The sequence below is a fragment of the Ceratosolen solmsi genome, unplaced genomic scaffold (genome assembly GCF_000503995.2).
Source record: "Ceratosolen solmsi marchali unplaced genomic scaffold, CerSol_1.0 scaffold6, whole genome shotgun sequence".
NCBI classification, from domain to species: domain Eukaryota; kingdom Metazoa; phylum Arthropoda; class Insecta; order Hymenoptera; family Agaonidae; genus Ceratosolen; species Ceratosolen solmsi.
The window spans coordinates 14,303,274-14,324,002 of NW_011948414.1; the positions used below are offsets into that span (position 1 = coordinate 14,303,274).

General features: G+C 21.6%; 1 protein-coding gene across 1 annotated transcript; it reads right to left on the minus strand.

Moving 5' to 3' along the window:
* Positions 1-1,440: 1,440 nt before the first annotated feature.
* On the minus strand, positions 1,441-16,476 carry LOC105368204 (uncharacterized). Its single transcript, XM_011507165.1, has 5 exons — positions 16,431-16,476; positions 10,237-10,764; positions 6,883-7,165; positions 5,772-5,846; positions 1,441-1,659 (listed from the first exon to the last, which is right to left on the minus strand). Exons 1-5 carry the CDS (start codon positions 16,434-16,436, stop codon positions 1,589-1,591), a joined length of 963 nt encoding a protein of 320 aa, XP_011505467.1. The 5' UTR covers positions 16,437-16,476; the 3' UTR covers positions 1,441-1,588.
* Positions 16,477-20,729: the final 4,253 nt, after the last annotated feature.

A 20,729-nucleotide genomic window follows, 5' to 3' on the forward strand; every position in this document is an offset into this window, starting at 1 on the left:
ATTGCAATTGAGAAAAAAATATTAATATAGAAAATGAGAAGTCAATCTGCATATCAAAAAGTAAAGAGTTATCGAATTTTAATTACCAATCAATTACCTTAGGAAAAAAGGGAACAGATGGTAGTAATATATAATTCAATGATTCATATTAATAGATTTAGTAGCATTGAAATTACAATAAGATGTTAAAAATATGAATCAAATGTAAGCGTATGCGATGCGAAAGATAATAATTCTATAAATAATAATAATTGTTCTACCTTTCTATATTCTATAAAGAAAGAAATTAAAAATATATTTTTATGTATAAATATTGTAATATGCATGCATCATTGTGCAATAAGTATATATAACACAGAGACAAAAGTAAGGAAGAAAAAAAAATAGGGAAAAAAACAGAATGCAAGAGAATTAAAAGCTCAAAGATTGAAAGAAAACGAATGCAAGGTTGAGTGCATAATAAATAAGGTTGAGATATTGCCAATTCCAGTTTCTGTAGATCTTTCTTTGATTAGTATATTTTCCCTTCTTTCAAACCCATACATGTCCCAATTTTCTCGTATAGATTTACGACAGCGTACGCATGCTGTATTTAACGCTATAATTCGTTACACCAGTGAAATGTGAAACTTGTCCATTTTTACTGATGATATTTACGAGAATATGTAATTTAAGGTTGACGAATTCTCATCTATTTTTTTTATAGCGTTGAAAAAGCTGCATCCAGATTTAGTCTCATAATAGTTTTTGTTGCATCGATTCTTAATTATTGATCATTTCAACGGCGTCAGTCTCTGACTTCTTAGATAACAGTTTTGTTAATACCTAATAAATAGTTTTGCTACATATGGAAGCTTAATATTATAGCTATGTTTCGAGGTTCACGTATCAATGTACTTGATCATTTAAAATTAATACGATCAATATCGATTAAACTAATTAGGTAAGTATAAATTAATAATGTATTATAATTTTCGTCCTTCAAAAAATGAATTTATGATTTCATATAATAATAATTTTGCCAAAACTATAAATAATGTATAAGTAGCCGATAAAATTATATGTAGTGTTGTTTATAATAAAAATATAATATAATGTAATATACGTTTCTTTTAACTTATAAAGAATATTGTAAATTTACATTGTTAATTGAAGTATTTTAATTTTAAATGGGGCTATTTATATTTAATTAAAGCAAATAAAAGCTTATGTTATTTTTCGCTAAATATATATGCCTTTGTTTTATTAAGGTTACAAAAATGACTGTATACACAGTATATTGGAAAAGATATACAATTTCAATATTTCAAGCATTTCACTTGTTGCCTTAACGTTCATTAATAAGAATACTTAAATATAAATGAATACTTAAACAATGATTTAATAGTAGTTATTTAAAAAAACATTCAATTACGAAAAGAATTAATAATAATTGGAGTCAACAAATTTAGCTGGAAACTGTGATAGATCATAGTTAAAGATCTTTGGGTAATCTTCTGCTTCGTAGACTTCTTGCCATTGACACACGCACGTATGCACGCACGCACGCACACACACACACGTGCACGCATGCACGCACACACACGAATCAACCAACTGACTTAGATCTTCGGTAATCGTAGTGAAGATATTGTGGATAATACGCGTAGGCATATACCGCTGTAACACATTATTATCATTTAAAATTTAATAATTTTCTGTAGCTTTTAAGCATATAATATTGTACATAAAAATTTTTACTTATTATTAAAGATTAATCGAATGTATCACGAATTAGAAATGAATTATAAAATATTTTATTGAATTTGAATAATTATTTTTAGTAGTATTTTTAGTAGTCTATATGTTATATAGACATTATACTATATTACATATTTGATATTTGTATTCCTAATTAAATAATAATATTTGATTTTTTTATTGAAAATTGTTAATTTAATTCTGTAATTATTATGTTATTATGTTGGAAATAGTGTACACACCTCAAAGATATATTTAATTTTCTATTGAATGTACTGGTATGATAAAAGCTTTAAAAGCTTTTTATTGTTACTTAAAAAACTATTTATATTAAATAATAAGAAATTAAATATTATTGAACGAATTCAAAAAGATTCACTATTCATATGAAATTATTTATGTAAAAAAGCATCGAGGACAGATTAAAGGAAAATGAAAATAAAATCGTATAAAAACGACAGAAACGATGATGAAAACGTTTTTCTTTTCTTCATAGTATTTACAATTTCATTTATAAAATTTATGAATATTTATTATATAATATAATTATATTTTAATATGATATTTAAAGAATTTTATGTATTATTCGTATACTTATAATATCGGCACATATAATATGTAAACAGCGATATATTTTGTTTCTAATAAATTAAATTTTCCTTCGAAATTTGTAAACAAAATAGACATATACTAAATTAAATACTATAATTTCTTATTTCAAGTTCTTAATTCTATATAAACAATATACTTTTTATACGATGTAAGCTTCATAAACGTTGCAGCTTCTGAAACACTGTTTTACGACGTTTAAGTAATGTAATCACGATATATAATTATTACCTTTTCAGTTAAAATATTCTCGAAACGACTAATGACATATTTGATTACAAAAATTCTTACTATTAAAAAGAACATATATAGTTTTTATGTTTGCAAAGTAAAGTTTTAATATTTTATTCTTTTATTGTTGTTACCGTTATAAATAAACTCATCACATTAGCTCATTTATTAACAATAGTAAGAAAAATCTTTGAACAATAAAATTAATTATCGATAATTTCAGTATTTATTTTTAATTATATTTAGTTATTTTATTTTTTTTTGTATTTTAATTATTTATAATAAGTATGTATCTTTCAAAAAACATAATTTAAAATATTGCTAAGTAATACAATTGATTAAATGAATGAATTAAATAATATATAATTAAAAAAATAATAAATAAAATTCATTTAGAATACTTAAAATTGTATGCAAAACATTTTATTACTGGACCAGCTTGAAATTAAATATTCAAACAATTTCATAGGAAAAATATATTATTTTCATAAATAATTATAATATTCATTCTGAGTTTTATTTTTTTAAACGAAATATAATAATTACACTTTTTCAACGTTCAAAATTCATATCGTTTAATATAATGATTAGTTATTTTAAATAATTATTTTTATATGTAAGTAATTATTTTTTATTAATACGTGAAATTTCTTGAAAATATTGTAATACATTTATATTTTACTTTTTTTTTTATTTTTAAATGTATTTATAGAATTTGAAATTACTAAACTGAAATTGAAAAATAATAAAAATATATGCAAGATGTACTTTAACAATATTGTAATCATTTCTATAATGTTGTATTTTAGTCTTCGACATTCTCAGTTACAAGTAGAAATTAATTCAAATAAATCATTGTATATTTTATATAGAAAATATAGGTTGAAATGAATATGAATGTATATTGGTTAATTTTATAATTAAATTATTCATAATAATTTGACGATTTATGTACATTTTGAATAAATCAATTAGTATTTTAAATACTATTTTTATAAATTACATTATATTTATATGTATTATAATATGTACCGATTAAAGAATTTTTTAAAAATAAGTATTCATTTAATAGATAATATAATGTAGTCAAGTAAAAAGTAAGACAAGAATATTATAATTAATTATTAGTATAGAATAGATTTACAAGTTTTTTTTAAAGAACATATTACTTACATACAAAGGAAAAATTATTATTTTATGATAAAATCCAAATTAATTAAAATTTAAAAAAAACTGAGTATAATTTTATTAATTTTTACCGCGTATTGTCAGTCTTGTTATTTTCTATAATTTTTACTGTAGATAAATTATTGTGACATAACGTTAACTTCCTATTTTTATGTATTTGAAAGTTTTTTAATTATAAATTATTTCTTATTTCTAATGAATATTAGAACTATCTTGACATATTTGCAACCCGTATTTAACTGACTATTTAAATTTTATGTTTTATCCATATTTTCTAAATTTGTCCGGAATTGGGGAACTTGTCAAAAAACCAAGATTTTTCGGTATATTAGACTCCAAAATTGGTATTTTTAATGGTTCTTGTATAGTAACAACATGAAGTCCAGGTCGATGAATACTATATAGTGAGTAGCTTCCCAACGCGAACTTGTTGTTATCCCCGTCTGAAATTTTAATGTCAATATCCTATGTTCGCTAAGTATATAAAGCAATTTCGACAAAATATAAGTGAAAAGTGAATATTTCATATTTAATTAGTTTAACTGTTGAAATAAACAACTGATTTTTTATAATTTAATAGTTAAAAATATATTTTATTTGTAAAAATTTTAAGAGAAGGGTATAATTTTGGACTACCTGAATTATAATTTAATATTAAAAGAAAATTTGCTGAAAATTATGAATTTTTTTATCAATAAATCATGCTCTTCATTGAAATTTAATATACCAACTATTTTTTTACCACATATTTTATACTGCAGTATGGATTATGAGAATCTAAGTCTTGTTTGTTCATATTTAATATTATCTTTGTCAATTGAATAATGGTTTCGTTGAAATTTGCTCATATGAATTATAACGGACATCTTTGGATTAATAATTAATAATCCGGACTTAACATTATTATTTTAAAATATACGTGAACCAATTGACTGCAAAGATAATGCAATAATGATAGAGTTATTAAAATTACCAAATATAGATGTCAGTTCATTATTAGTTTATTACATGAGATTAATTTTTAAAATAAAGTAATTAATTTGTTTATTTTAATTTTTTACTTATTTATAAAAAATACGTTTATATTATTTTTAATTTTAACACCATAAATTCTGTATATTTAATTAATTACATTTAAAAGATTACTTTTTATATAGCAATAATAATGTAGTGATAGTAGCAATTATTAATTATATTTAAATAAGTAAAATTTTATTGTTAAAATAAATATTTTTTATTAAAAATAGTTGAAAATTAATAATATTCGATCTATTAACTCTTTAAGTATCCTAAATAAATGCATTATTAATTTATAGCATGCATGAAGTATCCTAGTGTAACAAAAATTATATATTTTTATTCAACTAACACCTTGTAGTCAATATATTTATAATTTTTTTTTATTTTTCAGTAGTATTCAATTATTTTTTATGTAACAATTATTTGTGAAAATTTAAGAAGAAGAAAAAACAAATAATTTACAATTTCAAATATTTAGAATGTTTTAAATAAAATGCAATTTTTTATTACATTAGTATATAAATTATAATTTTAATATTTATTCATCACGATGGATTTTGATCTAGTTTCGTTCAAGCGATTTAAAGTTTAATCCTTAATTTTATATCTATATGTATAAGAATTACAATGCATATATAATAAGTATTATGAACTATAATTTTTTTTTAATATTATATTAATATTTATATTAAATATAAATGGTAAATAATTAAAATCATAGATTCTTTTATTTAAATTTAATTCATGTAATTAACGTATTAATTGTAGTGTATTTTTATTATTATGGCATATTTCTAATATAATCAACAGAAAGATTGAAAATGTGAATTAAATATAAAGCAAGCAAATTGAAAAGTTCATTAGTATCATTTAATATAATAGAATCATTTAAACGGTTATCAATAGCTTAAAACAATTTTTTATCCGTGTTGACGAACTTGAAAGTAAATGATGTAATGTCGTTATATAAAAATGAAACTCACTATTCGAATTTGCCCCAAATGAGGAATGGTATTCATCTGGACTTGGTGGTGGACCCTCATAATGTTCATGATGAGCTGTTATTATTAAAGACAAAGCATTAATGAAAATATATTTTTAATGTATTAACATTAGGATAGAGTAAGACCAAATTTTTTATATAGACAACTTAACATTGTAGGGGATAATTTTATTATTTAAGATTTGTTCGATAAAAAATAAGTGGAAAATATTAGTAATATTATCAAATCATATAAAAATTATGAATAACATAAAATTAAATGATATAGTTAATCAATATTATACTTCGTTATGTCATTATTTTTAATTTAAATACTTAATTTATTTTAGCTTATATCAATTTAAGAATGTTTTATATTTAATATATTTGTTCTAACACTGTATATATCTAATACTATATATATATATATATATATTAGCAGAATTTAAGAGAGCAATATTTAATACATTACTATATTTAATAATTGAAATGAATTGTTAAATATTATTAATGAGTATGAGAGGAGAAAAGTAAACATTAGTAATGATTTTAACGAAGTGAAGAGCTATATGTATTTTGTATACTGAGTTCTTTATTTAGTGTACGGTAAATGGAACTAAATTAATTATATCTTTTGGTATCTAGTCTATATGAAACTAAACAAGTTTTCTTTTCTTTTAAGTTTCTTTACAACTATAAGCTATAAGAAATTATAGCTATATAAACTATAAGAAACTAAACAAGTTTTCTTTTCTTTTAAGTTTCTTTACGCAAGTACATTATAAAGAATGAACATTGAGATTATGATATAGTAATATCTAAAAATAATATTTTTAAAAATAAATTGAAACACAGGTTCCGGTATTGCTTTTATTTTTATTAAATTAATAATTATTGAACTTAAGCGCAACTGACCGAGTCTATATATATACTTGCTTCTCCAATGAAATTTAAGCCTAAATGATTTTACTTTGTGAACTTTTTAAAAATGTTTTCTTTAAAAAATTGCAGATATTATTAAAAAGTTCTTATTGTGGAATCTAAGAAACATAAGAAAAGATATCACAGACAATCGTAAAAAGTAGTATGAAAAAAATTTATCACTTTCTCACCTATAATTTGGGGTGTCTCTAACTTGTTTCCTGTTTGCCCATATGCTGGATAATGTGGAAGAGGTTGTATAATGGCGCTACTTGCCAGACTCTTACCCAACCCCGAAATCGCTTCTCCAGCGCTACTAATTATACGGCCCTTTGTAGACACTAAAAAGCCGCCTCCTTTTATTAATTGACCCTTTAAGGCTAACACGCCACCGCCAACCGCCTTCACTGCTTGGATAAGCGTATTTAAGATAGCCCGTTTGAAGTCCCAGATATTGAAACTATCCTTACTATACTAAAAAATCAGAAAAATATAAAGTTATAAGATGCATAATAGTAATGATTAATAGTTTAATGTGACATAAATAAAAGCATATGAAATTAGAACCTCTTCTTGTTTTTCTTTATAATAATTAATATCAATAATTGTGTTTTTAAAAGTGTTATAGAGAATTTGTTTTTAAATTATTGTTTATAAAAATATAATTATAAAAGAATATCTGTAAAAAAATTTAAATTGTACTAGATATAAATATTTCCTATCATTTCAAATTTTCATAAGTTATTTTCTATTTATACTTTAACATTATATATAATTTTACTATTAATTTAGCAAGCTATGAATTTTTTATCCTTATAGTAAGCAAGTGATATCTATATAAACGAAGTTAGAGAAGCAACTAAAAAAATTGGGAAATTCTTAGTAGCGTTTCCCTCCTTAAGTGTAAACAACAATGACCTAGATATAGTAGGTCTCTTATACTTTAAAATGAACGATTATTTGCAATCATTAAAACTACCTGAAAAAAATTATACTATATTTTTTAATATTCTAGATTAATATAATATTAAAAACACGTAATTTAGATAAAATTTATAATAAAGAATAAGTCAATTTTTCAAAATAAAAAAAACCTACTTTTCCACTTAATTTACTTGATAATATCAGTAGAGAAAAAGATCAAAAAGACAATAAGGTAATACAAATATTTATATTGTGAATTTTATTTATATATTTTTATTAATGAATTAATAAATATTTTCAATTATTATTTTAATTTTACAAACGAAAGGTTATGAAGCCAAAAATTAATTTTAATAAAATACTTTTATTATTTTTTATTATATGTTATAGTATACTATAAAATATAAATATAAAATATAAATAGCTACATTTATATTATAATGCAAAATTTTAAGATATTTGAGGTTTATTTGCATTTATCATATATAAATACCATAAAATTAATTTACCTAAACTAAATCTGTGAATACTATGAAAACAGTTTCTTTAAGCGATTTAAATTTATTACTGTATAATTATTCTTAATACATGATCAGTCAAATACATATTAATATGCATCCATATTAATTGACTTGTAGTGTTTAGATATATTTTTTGTGTAATTTTTGTTTTAATTATATGTAAATTATATAATTATAATAATCTTCAAAATAATATTAAAATCACTCGCTTACATTTAACATATTGGAATGTAATTCTCCCCTATACATAAATTATTGTGTAATTAAGTAAGTTGTTATTATCTATATAATTTCTGATTCGCACAATGATTAAATTATAAAGAATTTCCCTTAGTTTATAGAAATTTTATTAATAACATATTTACTAACTGAATTATTGAATTATGTTACGTATGCTATATTGAAGATATGTAAATGAATACATACAAATTAAAGAAATAAAAGTAAAATTTTAAAACACTAGAATTAGTTTTATTATTTCGTATTTTATTTATTAAGCATTAATAAAAATGATAATATAGTTATATTAAAATTCTTTCAGAGTGTATAAAAATATGATTCACTCGTTAGAAAGAAAATTGAATTTATTGAAATTATATGTTCTTAATACATTATGATAAATTATTTTTATTATAAAATTCAAATTTAATATATTTTGCAATAAATGAAAATTAGAAAATTATATATATTATATTTTTATATAATAAACTAAATATATTTATTTACAATTAAATTGTAACCGACTATTTGAAATCTGTACTATATTTTATAGGAGAAAAAATTTGTATTTTAATCTAAATAATTAAAAAAATTAATATATATGTAATTATAATTGTATTTAAAACAAATATTAATATTCTGGGCATAAATTTCTTCTTACTTCAATTATTTTGTAAATATATTTTATAATACTGTTATTTTTTGCTAAGTCAATTGAATTAAATGTACCTATTTATATAAAAATTTAAGTAGTATAAACAGATATACATTTAAAAATCTATGATGAAATGAATTTTGATTTCTATAGAATGAGTTCAAATATATATATATATATATATGGGTGTGTGTGTGTGTGTGTATGTGTGTGTATGCGTGTGTATGCGTGTGTATGCGTGTGCATGGGTGTGCATGGGTGTGCATGGGTGTGCATGGGTGTGTGTGTGTGTGTGCGCGCGCGTATGTGTGTGTGCATTAATGCGTATGTATGTATGAAATAATAAAGGTAGCACGTAAAATGATAATGAATAAATTGAAAAAAGAATAAAAACGTTAATATACTCAGATTATTTATGAAAATGTATTATGTGACTCCACAGTATAATGTATCCATTTATTTCATTTTTATGCAAGAGTATTCATATACTTCAAAGATTCATATAAATTCATATACTTCAAAGACAACAAAGTACGTGGGCACATATATTTTATTTTTTAAATATATTTTTATTGTAAAATAAAAAATATCTTTAATTTGAGTTTGCTTAATTTTGCATTCAAATATCTTACAATCCATTTTGTTTATAAATTCTATAAAATTACAGATAAAATTTCAAAATAATGTATTATGATAATAATTATTTTATTGTAATTATTAATAATAACATTAACTATAATAATTAATAATGATATAATAACATTTTAATGAATATAATATCAATATTGCAAAATTATAAAAGACTATTGCTAATCGATTTCATGTAGATTTGTATTTTTCGATTTACTTAGCTATAAAGAATAAATTTCTGAATTTTTATATTTATTTTGCTAAGTACTATTACTAGAAATTAACAGTTTTCACAATTTCATACAATATTCACGTATAATATATCCAATTCTCATATTGGATATTTTTATGAAATAGAATTAGTTGAATTGGAATATTTATAATGGAATTATAAGTAAAGATAATAATCCGATCGAAATACACTTTTTATATACATTATATTTTTTATCTATAACAATATTAATTTTTCTCAAACATATTAAATTTCCTATCGAATTATTTGTAAAAATACATCGGTATAATTTAATATTATTATGACTAAGAATTTAATATATAGGAGACGTATTACATTCTTAAATAATATGTATAAAACTAACCGAGTGGTATACTGGTGCTCCATATACCGGCGGGGGGGACTTAAATCCACTAAAGCTAGATGACCCTTTAGATGCGGTTGATGACAACTGAACGACACCACCAACTAGTTGACCTGCTAGTTCTGATAAAAATGATTCGGAGCCACCCCCTCCTGTTCCATAGCTTCCATCGTAACCATCTCTTTTGATTCGTTCCTGGACGTACGATTGTACACGCTCGTTCTGTATCAGTTTGTCTGTGTACCTGTTCAGAGCATCTATCTGTTGAGAACTAAGCTTTATGGAATTTACGCGCCTATCATATGATTCCGAGCCATTGAAAATGCGTATAAGCTCATTAAAATCAATTGGAATTTGTAGATATTGATGAAGAGGCTTGTTAGTCCTTCTAGAAGTATCCTTGTCTAAAAAGAATAATCGAAAAGGTGCAAGTCTCTGTAGTTGGACTGCAGTCACACGAGAGAATGTGGCCTCATTTGTTAACGAGCAGCTCGTCACCCACGAAGCAACGACGAGAAACACCGCTATCTGCACCATTTAAGTTAAGTTAGTTTTTTGTCAATAGTGAAAGATGTATACTTTGTGGTCGTTAAAAGGAGAACTTGCCTTTAGAAAGAATATAAATATGCTTGTGCTACTCGATACAAGATCATGTATACTTATTTACACATCATTGAGTACGTTAAATTTTTAAAAGGTATACAAACTAGTATATAATTATACATATTTTATTTGAAAATGTAATACATAATTAATTATCATAAAATAGCATTACCATATGATTAAGGATTTAGTATTATATTATTATTATGATGTTATATGATTATTATATTATTATATTTTATTATTATATTAATAACTAATGTTTGCGAATATGTATACGCTTACTAACCATTCTTGATTGTATTAAAATTATTGTATATATAATATCTAGCAACATTATTCATTCAATTTATATTCATAAAGAAAAATTACAAAATTTTTTTACTTTTATAACTTGAACAAGTATAGAATTTTTATAAGTTCAAATTAAAATAGTTTAGAATTAAAAATTAAGTTAGACATAAAAAGTAATGTAGACTTTAATTTAAATTAGAGATCTATTATTTTTACCATATACTAAAAATTAAGTAAATAATCATTTATATATTAGTAGGTCAAAATTCTATTTAAAATATTTTCAAATATTATATTTTAAAGCATTAATTGAACTTTTTTTCTAATTTGATTAAACTAAATTACAATATGGAATTTATTAATTGTATCAAGAAATAGTATTTATATATATATAATCAGAGTTCAAATTCTTATGTTAATATCCCTTAATAATAAACCCTGTATAAAATTATAATTAAACATGAGTTGGTAATGTTAAATCATCATTTCCAATGATACTCAAGCTCTTTCGATCGATTCATATTTAGCTGATATACTGTGTAGTTTTTTTAATTGAATTAATAACACTTGAATAAAAAATAGTTATTCCATTCCAGTAGCCACAACTCGATCTGATTAAGCATATGTAATATCTTTCAGCCATCACCATCATTTGTTAAATCAACAAATAGTATTATTAAGAATAGCGGAGCTAATATTATTCATTATAATCAAATGAATATTATTTTTGTAGTTGAAATAATATCTATTATACATATCATCGCAAACTTCTAAGCATTCAAAAGTTTGAAAATAATGGTAAAACTATTAACACCTTCTGTAGATTAAAACAAATTATTCTTCCGTAAACTGAAATATACTAAAGTTTTCCCGAATCAATTACAATCAACGAGTGTCAAAATGCATCGACTCATTTAATATCGGTTAACTATCCGAATATTTTTTATCGAAAAATTTCAACGAAAAATATGCAAAAGGTATGAAAAGGTATGGTAGGTATGAAAACTGAAATAAATTAAAATAGATATAACCTTTATATAATTCTATACAGATAAAAATGGTTTAATATTGTATAGTATATATACGAGAATAATTATAATATATAAAATTGTATAATAAAAGTATATTATATCAAAAGCAATACTTTATTTTATATTTAATAATTATACATAAATATACTTTATTTGAATTTATTCATTATTTATATATTTTTAGAATAAAATCTTTTAGATTCTGTTGAAAAATTATAAAAATAAAATATTCATAGACATGTATTTTAATGCATTAATGTTGTTTTTAAATATGCACCAAATATCTTAATTCCAACAATTACAAATATAATAATCAACAACTATATTTTAAAAAATGAAGAATTTCTTTTATTTGTTTGTTTTTTACAATCTGCGAAATAAGTATGTCACAAGTAGCTTCCATATAGTAGATGGATGACGATTCTTATAGATATTGGAAAGTGGTAATAAAATTGAGTACAAACGATAATAATTTAATAAGTAAAAGATTAAAATCATAGTCAACATGATTATGGCATACTGACATAGCAGTCAATAATAAATACCGATTGGAGTATTTTATGAAAGCGACTCGAGAATCGTCAAGGCAAGTGGAACGAATAGTTCATAGCTTTACGGTGAAAGTTTATAAATCGCGTAGATGCTACGCAATTGATATATGCTCCTTGATCTCTAACGTTTCAATGTCGATTGCATTTGACGTACTTAGAAGTACAGTCACATATTAGAGCGGTTGAATGAAAAATGAAAAAGGAAAATCGAAAGGAACATTTTTTTCAAGGTAGAGTTTACGAATTGCTATAAAATTGAATTCCTCCTTACTAATCTTACCATTCTATTGTCTTCTATTCATGATTTCGACAATAAATTTCGGTAATGAGTCGTCTCGCTCCTAAGTTTTAATGGATTAAAATAATATATTTCATTTTTCTCAATTAACATAAATATTACAATTTTGTCAAATTGGTGACGTACTTTCGAATTTTTTATAATTTTCTTTTTTCCTGTTTCTATAATTATTATACGCGACCCTTATATTAAGAAAGTTATATCAAAATTTAAAAATAATATTATACTAAAATCAATTTTTTCCTTTATTATTAACTTTAATCATATTTAATATTCCAATAGTTTAATTATTATTCTGTATTTAAAGTGTTTATTTATCGTTAAAAGAAATGTACAACGTTGAAAAAATTTTTTTTGAACGAAATATTCTCCGAAAAAAAATAAATATATATATATACATATATATATATATAAACATTTGTTTATGATATACTGAAATTAGTTTATAAATAAATTAATATTATTTAATATCAATTTAATATCAAATTTAATTTCAAATTTATAATCATATATTTCAATCTGAAAAATATATATATGGGTTATTTATTATTAGCATAATTTTTTATATTTGTTTCAATAGGTATTATAAATAATAAACAATTTAAAGTTATATAATATATTAATATAAACCTTTACCTTTGAATAGCAAATTACATAACAAAAATATTCAATATATTTATCGAAATATTATAGTTTTTATTTAGTTAACAAACGGAAGAGCTTATGATAGTTAAAGAAACTATTTATATTTGAAATATTTGATATATCACATATAGAATTTATTTGAAAAGTTGTTACCTAATTATGTTTAATATACTTGCGCTTTTATATGTATTATTATATATATAGCAATTGTATTTAATTACTTTATTAATAGTATTCAAAAATAAGTAAGTAGTGAAAGTTAAAGCTTCTACAAAAATAAAAAAAATAATAAGAAAATCATTAAAAATGAAAAAGGAAAAATGAAATGAAAGAAACTTGAAAAATAGTTACAAAAACTATAATTTATTATATTAATACACTCTTCATGACAGAGATTTATTACGATTTATAAATTCCTTACAGAGAGTTGTCATGCTTCATATTATAAAAATCTATTGAATATTGTGTGTACATTAATTCAGCACCCTAGTATAATAAACTTTTATTAATGTATAACTTGAAATATGTATATATTAAATTCATCTTCATTCAATTATTAAGTATTAAGATAATCCAATATATTCGATTATATATTAGCATTCGAAATTGTAAGCGAAAAATAAATTTTGTATATTTATTTTTATTCGCTGAAATATATTCATTTTTTGTAAAAATAAAAAAGTTTCATCATGATTTAATATGACGAAATAAAAAACTATATAACTAGAAAATAATTTTAGTAACTATAAAAACACTGACCAACAACAAATTATTATTTCATGGGAATATTAAACTTATAGTATTTAATGTAAAATATAATACTAGATTCACAACAAATATTGCTTAAATATAGAAAATTCTATCAATTAAAACTACTTTGAAAAATCATACTTTAAGGTGGTTACAATTTCTTTTATGAATTATGTTATAATGCTTATATTATGTTTTACACATGTATGTCTTTATTCATTATTTCTGATTCTATAACTCCCAAATGAACATTGGTGTTTATGTTAAGAAATAATTATTGACTTTGGAATCATTTTTATATTTACAAGTATTATTTTCACACGTTTAAATTAAGTACTTATTTAAAAGAAACATATTTTTGTTCCCAAAAAAAGTTAAATTTAAATTATTTATATAAGAGGAAATTTTATTTATTTAATTTAGTATAAACCAATATTTCATTATACATATATATTTCAATTATTAATATTATAAATTTTATTTATTTAACTTAGTATAAACCAATATTTCAAATTTTAAATTAATGTGATAAAAATTAAAATAAATATTAACATTTTTTATCATTATATTAATTTATTATATTATTTTGAAAAATTCTCTAATACATTGTCATTAATAGATCATTAATACAATTATTCTTTAATTATTGTTATTTCTCTAGCAATATTATTTCAATAGATATTAAAATAAATCTTCAATTGTATAAAATTCTTTTTTATTTTAATTATTACTTATAGTATTAGTAATAATTATGTACCTTTTTTATTTACATTTGCTGATACATAAAAAAATAAATGTATATCGTAAAAAAGATGATATTCAAGAACACTTGCAATTATGAATAATCAAAGAATTATCTATGTCAAATATATTTTCTTTCACTCATACTTACTTAAGAATTGAAAATATCAGCAATTAATTGTTTTAGTATTTGATTTAGTTATTTTTCATATTTATTCTTATCATTAACTGTGAAAATGTATTTAAAAAGCTTGGATATTTCTATTGATATTAGTTGAAATTAAAAGTATTAAAGAACATACTAAAGGGAATATGAATGAGAGGAGAGAAAGATAGCCACAGAAAACATGCAAGGCAAAAAAAAAGAAAAGAAAATGAAAATATACAGAAAAGAGAAAGAGATCGGATAAAAGATTACAGGTTACATGTAACTTTCACATACAGATGCATGTGTACGATCACTGTCAGCTCATATATCCAAATTCAAGTGAATATTTATTTCTTAGCTTTAGCTAAAAAGAAAAGTATATAATAAGAAATTTGTTTAGCAAAAAACACTACAAATGACTTTTTGTATATCTACATATGAAATTTTCAATTTGTAAATCCAACATTTCCTTAATATTATGATTCCATTGCCTTTTTTTAATTTACACTGCTATAGTTATTTTATTTCTAAATTGATTTTTATTTTTAACTTACGAAATAAAATTATATATATAATGTATGTATGTATATATAATGTATTACATATAACAGAATATAATTATTAATTTTGCAAAATTTAAGTTAATTGACAAATAAAAATGAGTTTTTAATATAATAGTCGAATGAATTACTATAATTATGATAATATTTATTATTTACAATAAATTTATTATTTAAAATAATTATTTTTGTACTTAATAATGTATATAAAATAACGATATAAATATAATACCGATAGCAATAGATATTGAAATACGTCCAATTTTTTATAATAAAATAATTAATAATAATATATATGTATATATGATGTAGAAAAAATCGTTATCTTTTAAAAATAAATAAAAAACAAATTGATGTGTTGAAATTCATTTTTTATAATAATCGTTTCGAAAAACTGCTTAAGTGATTAATCCAGATTTTCCCATTGCATTCTACGAACCAGAATTCATTTTATTACTATAATACTTTTGTATCGTATTTTTTAGTATGCCGCAATAACTTTAACCTTTGAAAAGAATTTAAGTTGATAAAAAAATAATGAAAATAAAAAGTTGTTATATTTTTACATTATACCTTCATGTTAGATTTTCGCGATGAGTCGAAGCTCACGGCACTCTCACTAAACTCACTAACTAGTGCTATCGATTATTTCCAGTCTTTATACTCACTCCCACTTCTAGCTAGTCGCATGCACCATCCATATACAACATTCAATTTCGCGCCCTTCCAATCTATTCCCAATGTGAATTTGAAAGTACGTAATGATGAAAGTAAAACAAAACAATTGAATTTATATTAATGGAATATGAAAATTACTATGCTTCTTAGTAAATTGTATACAATTAACCACGCACATTTATGTCTTCATAAGTGTATTATATATTTATAATTATATTAACTAAGAATTTTTACATATGCTCTATAATATAGTTTGGATATAATTATTTATGCATTCAAAATAAGAAAATAATCCATATATAATATTATTTCATTATGTTAAATTTACAATAAAAATTTATAAATCTAATATTTGAATTTTAATATATACGTTATTTTGAAAATTACTCATTCCAAATATTGTCGAAATTTGCAAATGTATTCTGTATTTGGAAATATATTGCTAGTTTTTTGTATATTTTTATTATTTTATATATTTAATTCAATCCTATTAATTATGATTTCATAAGAAAATTTCACAAAAAAACCCATTCAATATTTGACTAAATAATCGCTTTTGATAGATTTTTCTGCGTGTATATTTAATATATTAATTTTTTTTTAAATGTTCGAAGAAAAATATTATAATTTAAAGTAACAAGCTTCGTTTTGTAGGATCTTGATATAAATAATTTTTTATTTTTTACGCCATTTTAAACATTTAATAGTGATTGTGTAGTACCTATATGACGATTCTAGCATATTGAACATCTCCGAATTACATCTTATAGATTTTATACTTTATAGTTTTTCTTATATTAGTAATATTTTATATTTATTTCCACCTTTTTAATGTTTTTTTTCTATCTACAAAAAGTGACGAAACAAAATATTATAATTTAAGTAATTATTCAAAAAGTGTATTAAATATAATAGATATAATAGCTACAAATAATTTTATAAAACTATTTTAGATATTCTTCTATAGAGTTTACTAATTATTGAATTTATATTATATTTTTAATAATTTTATATTTAATATATATTATATTTTTAAAAAATATATATTTGATATATATTATATCTAAATTATTTAAAAGTTTCTATTTCGTATAAGGAAAAATTGGAAGTTCTTTGAAAACGGTCATTATGTTACCATAGAAAGTCGTGTGTGAGAAAGCATATTATTTTTTTATGTATTTACAACTCTTCTAAGGCTCTTCCGTTTTACTTAACAAGGTATTTTAAGTGTAATTGGAAAAAGACGTACTTTGCTTCCTATCGGCTGAGATTAATCATCGGCGATTCAATTAATTGTGTTATCAGACCGTTTAATTGTTATAAACAATTGACATGCTGTTTCACTTTTTATACTATCCTTAATATAAGATAATTATTATAAATTAAAATTTTTAAATACTTAATATATTGTTTGTTTTTATGTACTATCATAAATATTACGTTATGGTTTTAAATTCTAACTGTTGTAAACAATTGAGAAATTGTTCTACTTTTCTATATATATATATATATATATAGAAATTATACATTAAGTATATATCAAAATAGAATAAAAATTTTCGATACGAATTTACACGGGTGAGCTTCATAAATCTTGTAAAATTAAAAATGTAGCGATATAAGCATATTTCAAATTGACAAATACATACATATATATATATATATATATATATATATACAGTACAATGTGTAAAATACCGAGATGCACAAAAGAATTTTTTAAAATGAAATATCATTACTGTGGATAAAAATTTATCTAATAAATAATATAAAAAGTTTAGTAGAAGAAAAGTTAAAAAAAATATTATTATATAAATATTAAAATACGCCTATTTTGTTATTAATTATATTATTATAATAAAATAAAATTTATATACTATTTAATAATGTTCATAAATATAGTTGAATTAATTGAATAATTAAATTATCTTATTAAAAAAGTATACAAAAATCCTTATCTTAGTGAGCGAAGAAAAAAAGTGTAAAAGTAAATACCATTATACATGTAATATATTATGATGATATAAGAAATAATATGATATTTATAAGATATATTGTTTTCACCAATTTTTAACAATTGCTTACAGAGGGCTGGCAATGCGGATACAATTTCAATTATCAATTTATTTCAATCAATAATTATAGTTTCGCAGAGATCCATACATTTTTAACGTAAATTAAATTTTTATGTGAATTAAAAATTAAAAAAAATATACTTTTTTTATAAGAATAGAAACAACTTTACAGTTCTGAATATATAATTTTAATAAGAAAAGTGAATATTCCTAAGCAATACTTAATGTCCGTAGCTGATTTACAAGATACGCAATGAATTTTTCTGTCTCCAAATTTATCTTTATTTATTGTCCTTTGATAGATACTACTTACTAATCGGAATTTTATTATCTCAAAATTTATCGTTATTAATTATCTTCTTCATTATGCTGAACATCAGTGATGTTTTATGATTTAAAGATATCTAACTTTACAGCATCGCAATAATTCTAGGCATTGATCAATTATTTCATATCAAAATCCAATATAATTTTTCTGTCAACATTACCATATTTTTACTCTACTTTTTAAAATGTCAATTAGTATACGCATTGTATATACATATAATACTTTCTTCCATTAATGAATGCTATTTTAATTTACTAAATAAAAAAATCTTACTTAATTATTAAACAAGCCGGTAGAGGTTATACATGCACCCCTTCTCTAAACGAAAAACATATACATCTTATTCTGGAGTCCAAATTTTAGTGCTGTTTATCTGAACGAGTTTAATTCCACTATTTAAGAGCAAGAGTATGTCATTAATAAAAAAGCCCTTTGTATAACTCAAAAGCTTCTATTACAGAGATCATAAATCATTCACTTATTCTCTCATTTACCTTGAAAGCTTTGCATTAGTAGTCAGAATTTTAATTCATTCAATAAATTAGAAGAATTTATTCGTTTTTCGTTCAAAGATTAAAGTTAATTATTATTTTAAATTTACTATAAATTTGAATATAAATTGATAAATTATTTATTTTTGAAAAATTTTTTGTCATGAGAAAATCATTTAACAACTTGAAGTAAATGTGATTTTCTTTATGTAAATTGTTAATCCTCTTTTATTATCTTCACCCACAATGATTGCTGAATTTCATTCGCGTACATTTTTAATTAAATATAATTTTATACTTAGACTCAATATATACACTACGAATAAATTTTATATTATTCCTTTCATACAAACAAGTTGGTAACAAACCTATTGTAACGTACTCTAACTTATTCAATTTTCATGGTTTCACCGTATTATCTTATAATTTTTAAAATATAATACATGAGTGGTACAAAATACTATTATCATTAGTTGAATACATTAATTTATACATTTTATATTTTCACAATTTTTTTCATTGTCTAAAGTTCTTTAAAAAAAATTAATACTATTATTTTTATAAATATGTTTATTTTATCTTGATGACAAACAAATCCATTGTCACGATTAAAAATATTTAGCCTTTTTTAATTAAATTATTATTATCATTAAATTTATAATTTATTTATATGTAAATTATAAATATAATTTACAATAATCTTCAAATATATTTTTTTTTTGTACAAGAAAAATCTGGCATAATATACATATTAGTGGGTAAGCGCACGTAATGGCAATATTTTAAAAAGGTCTTGATAGCAATTTCTATTTACATGTACCATTAAAAAAGCACATTATTTTTTTGTTTCAGTATCTGAATTATTATATTTTCGTTTAAATATTTTTTATTATAAAATAATAAAATAAGTAAAAAAAAAACAAAAATATAATTGCACAAGGATATTTATTATAGAATTAAATGTTTTATTCGTTTATATATATATATATATATATATATATATATTAAAAACAGAGATTTTCACCATGGCAGGCTTTCTTATAATAAAAATTATAGGGCTAATAATATTACGATTCATTACGATGATGTCAACTTAAATGTTCTTAAATGATAACTATCAAATTTACACATGATTCTTGTTTCATTTTAGAAAATTTCTCTTTTCATAAAACAGAAAAAGCTTGTAAAACTTTATAATAATATTTAATGTAAGATTATATTTTTATTTGAGAATATACAAATAGAAAAAATGATTTTTTATTTATTTAATGCTGACTAAGTAAATGAAATACTGACTAAA

Excerpts from the sequence above, each read along its gene's own strand:
- LOC105368204 (XM_011507165.1), bottom strand. Across the intron at positions 5,847-6,882 it reads AGAGACACCCCAAATTATAG|CTCATCATGAACATTATGAG; the intron begins GTGAGAAAGTGA and ends TAATAATAACAG. Across the intron at positions 1,660-5,771 it reads ATTTGGGGCAAATTCGAATA|CGGTATATGCCTACGCGTAT; the intron begins GTGAGTTTCATT and ends AATGTGTTACAG.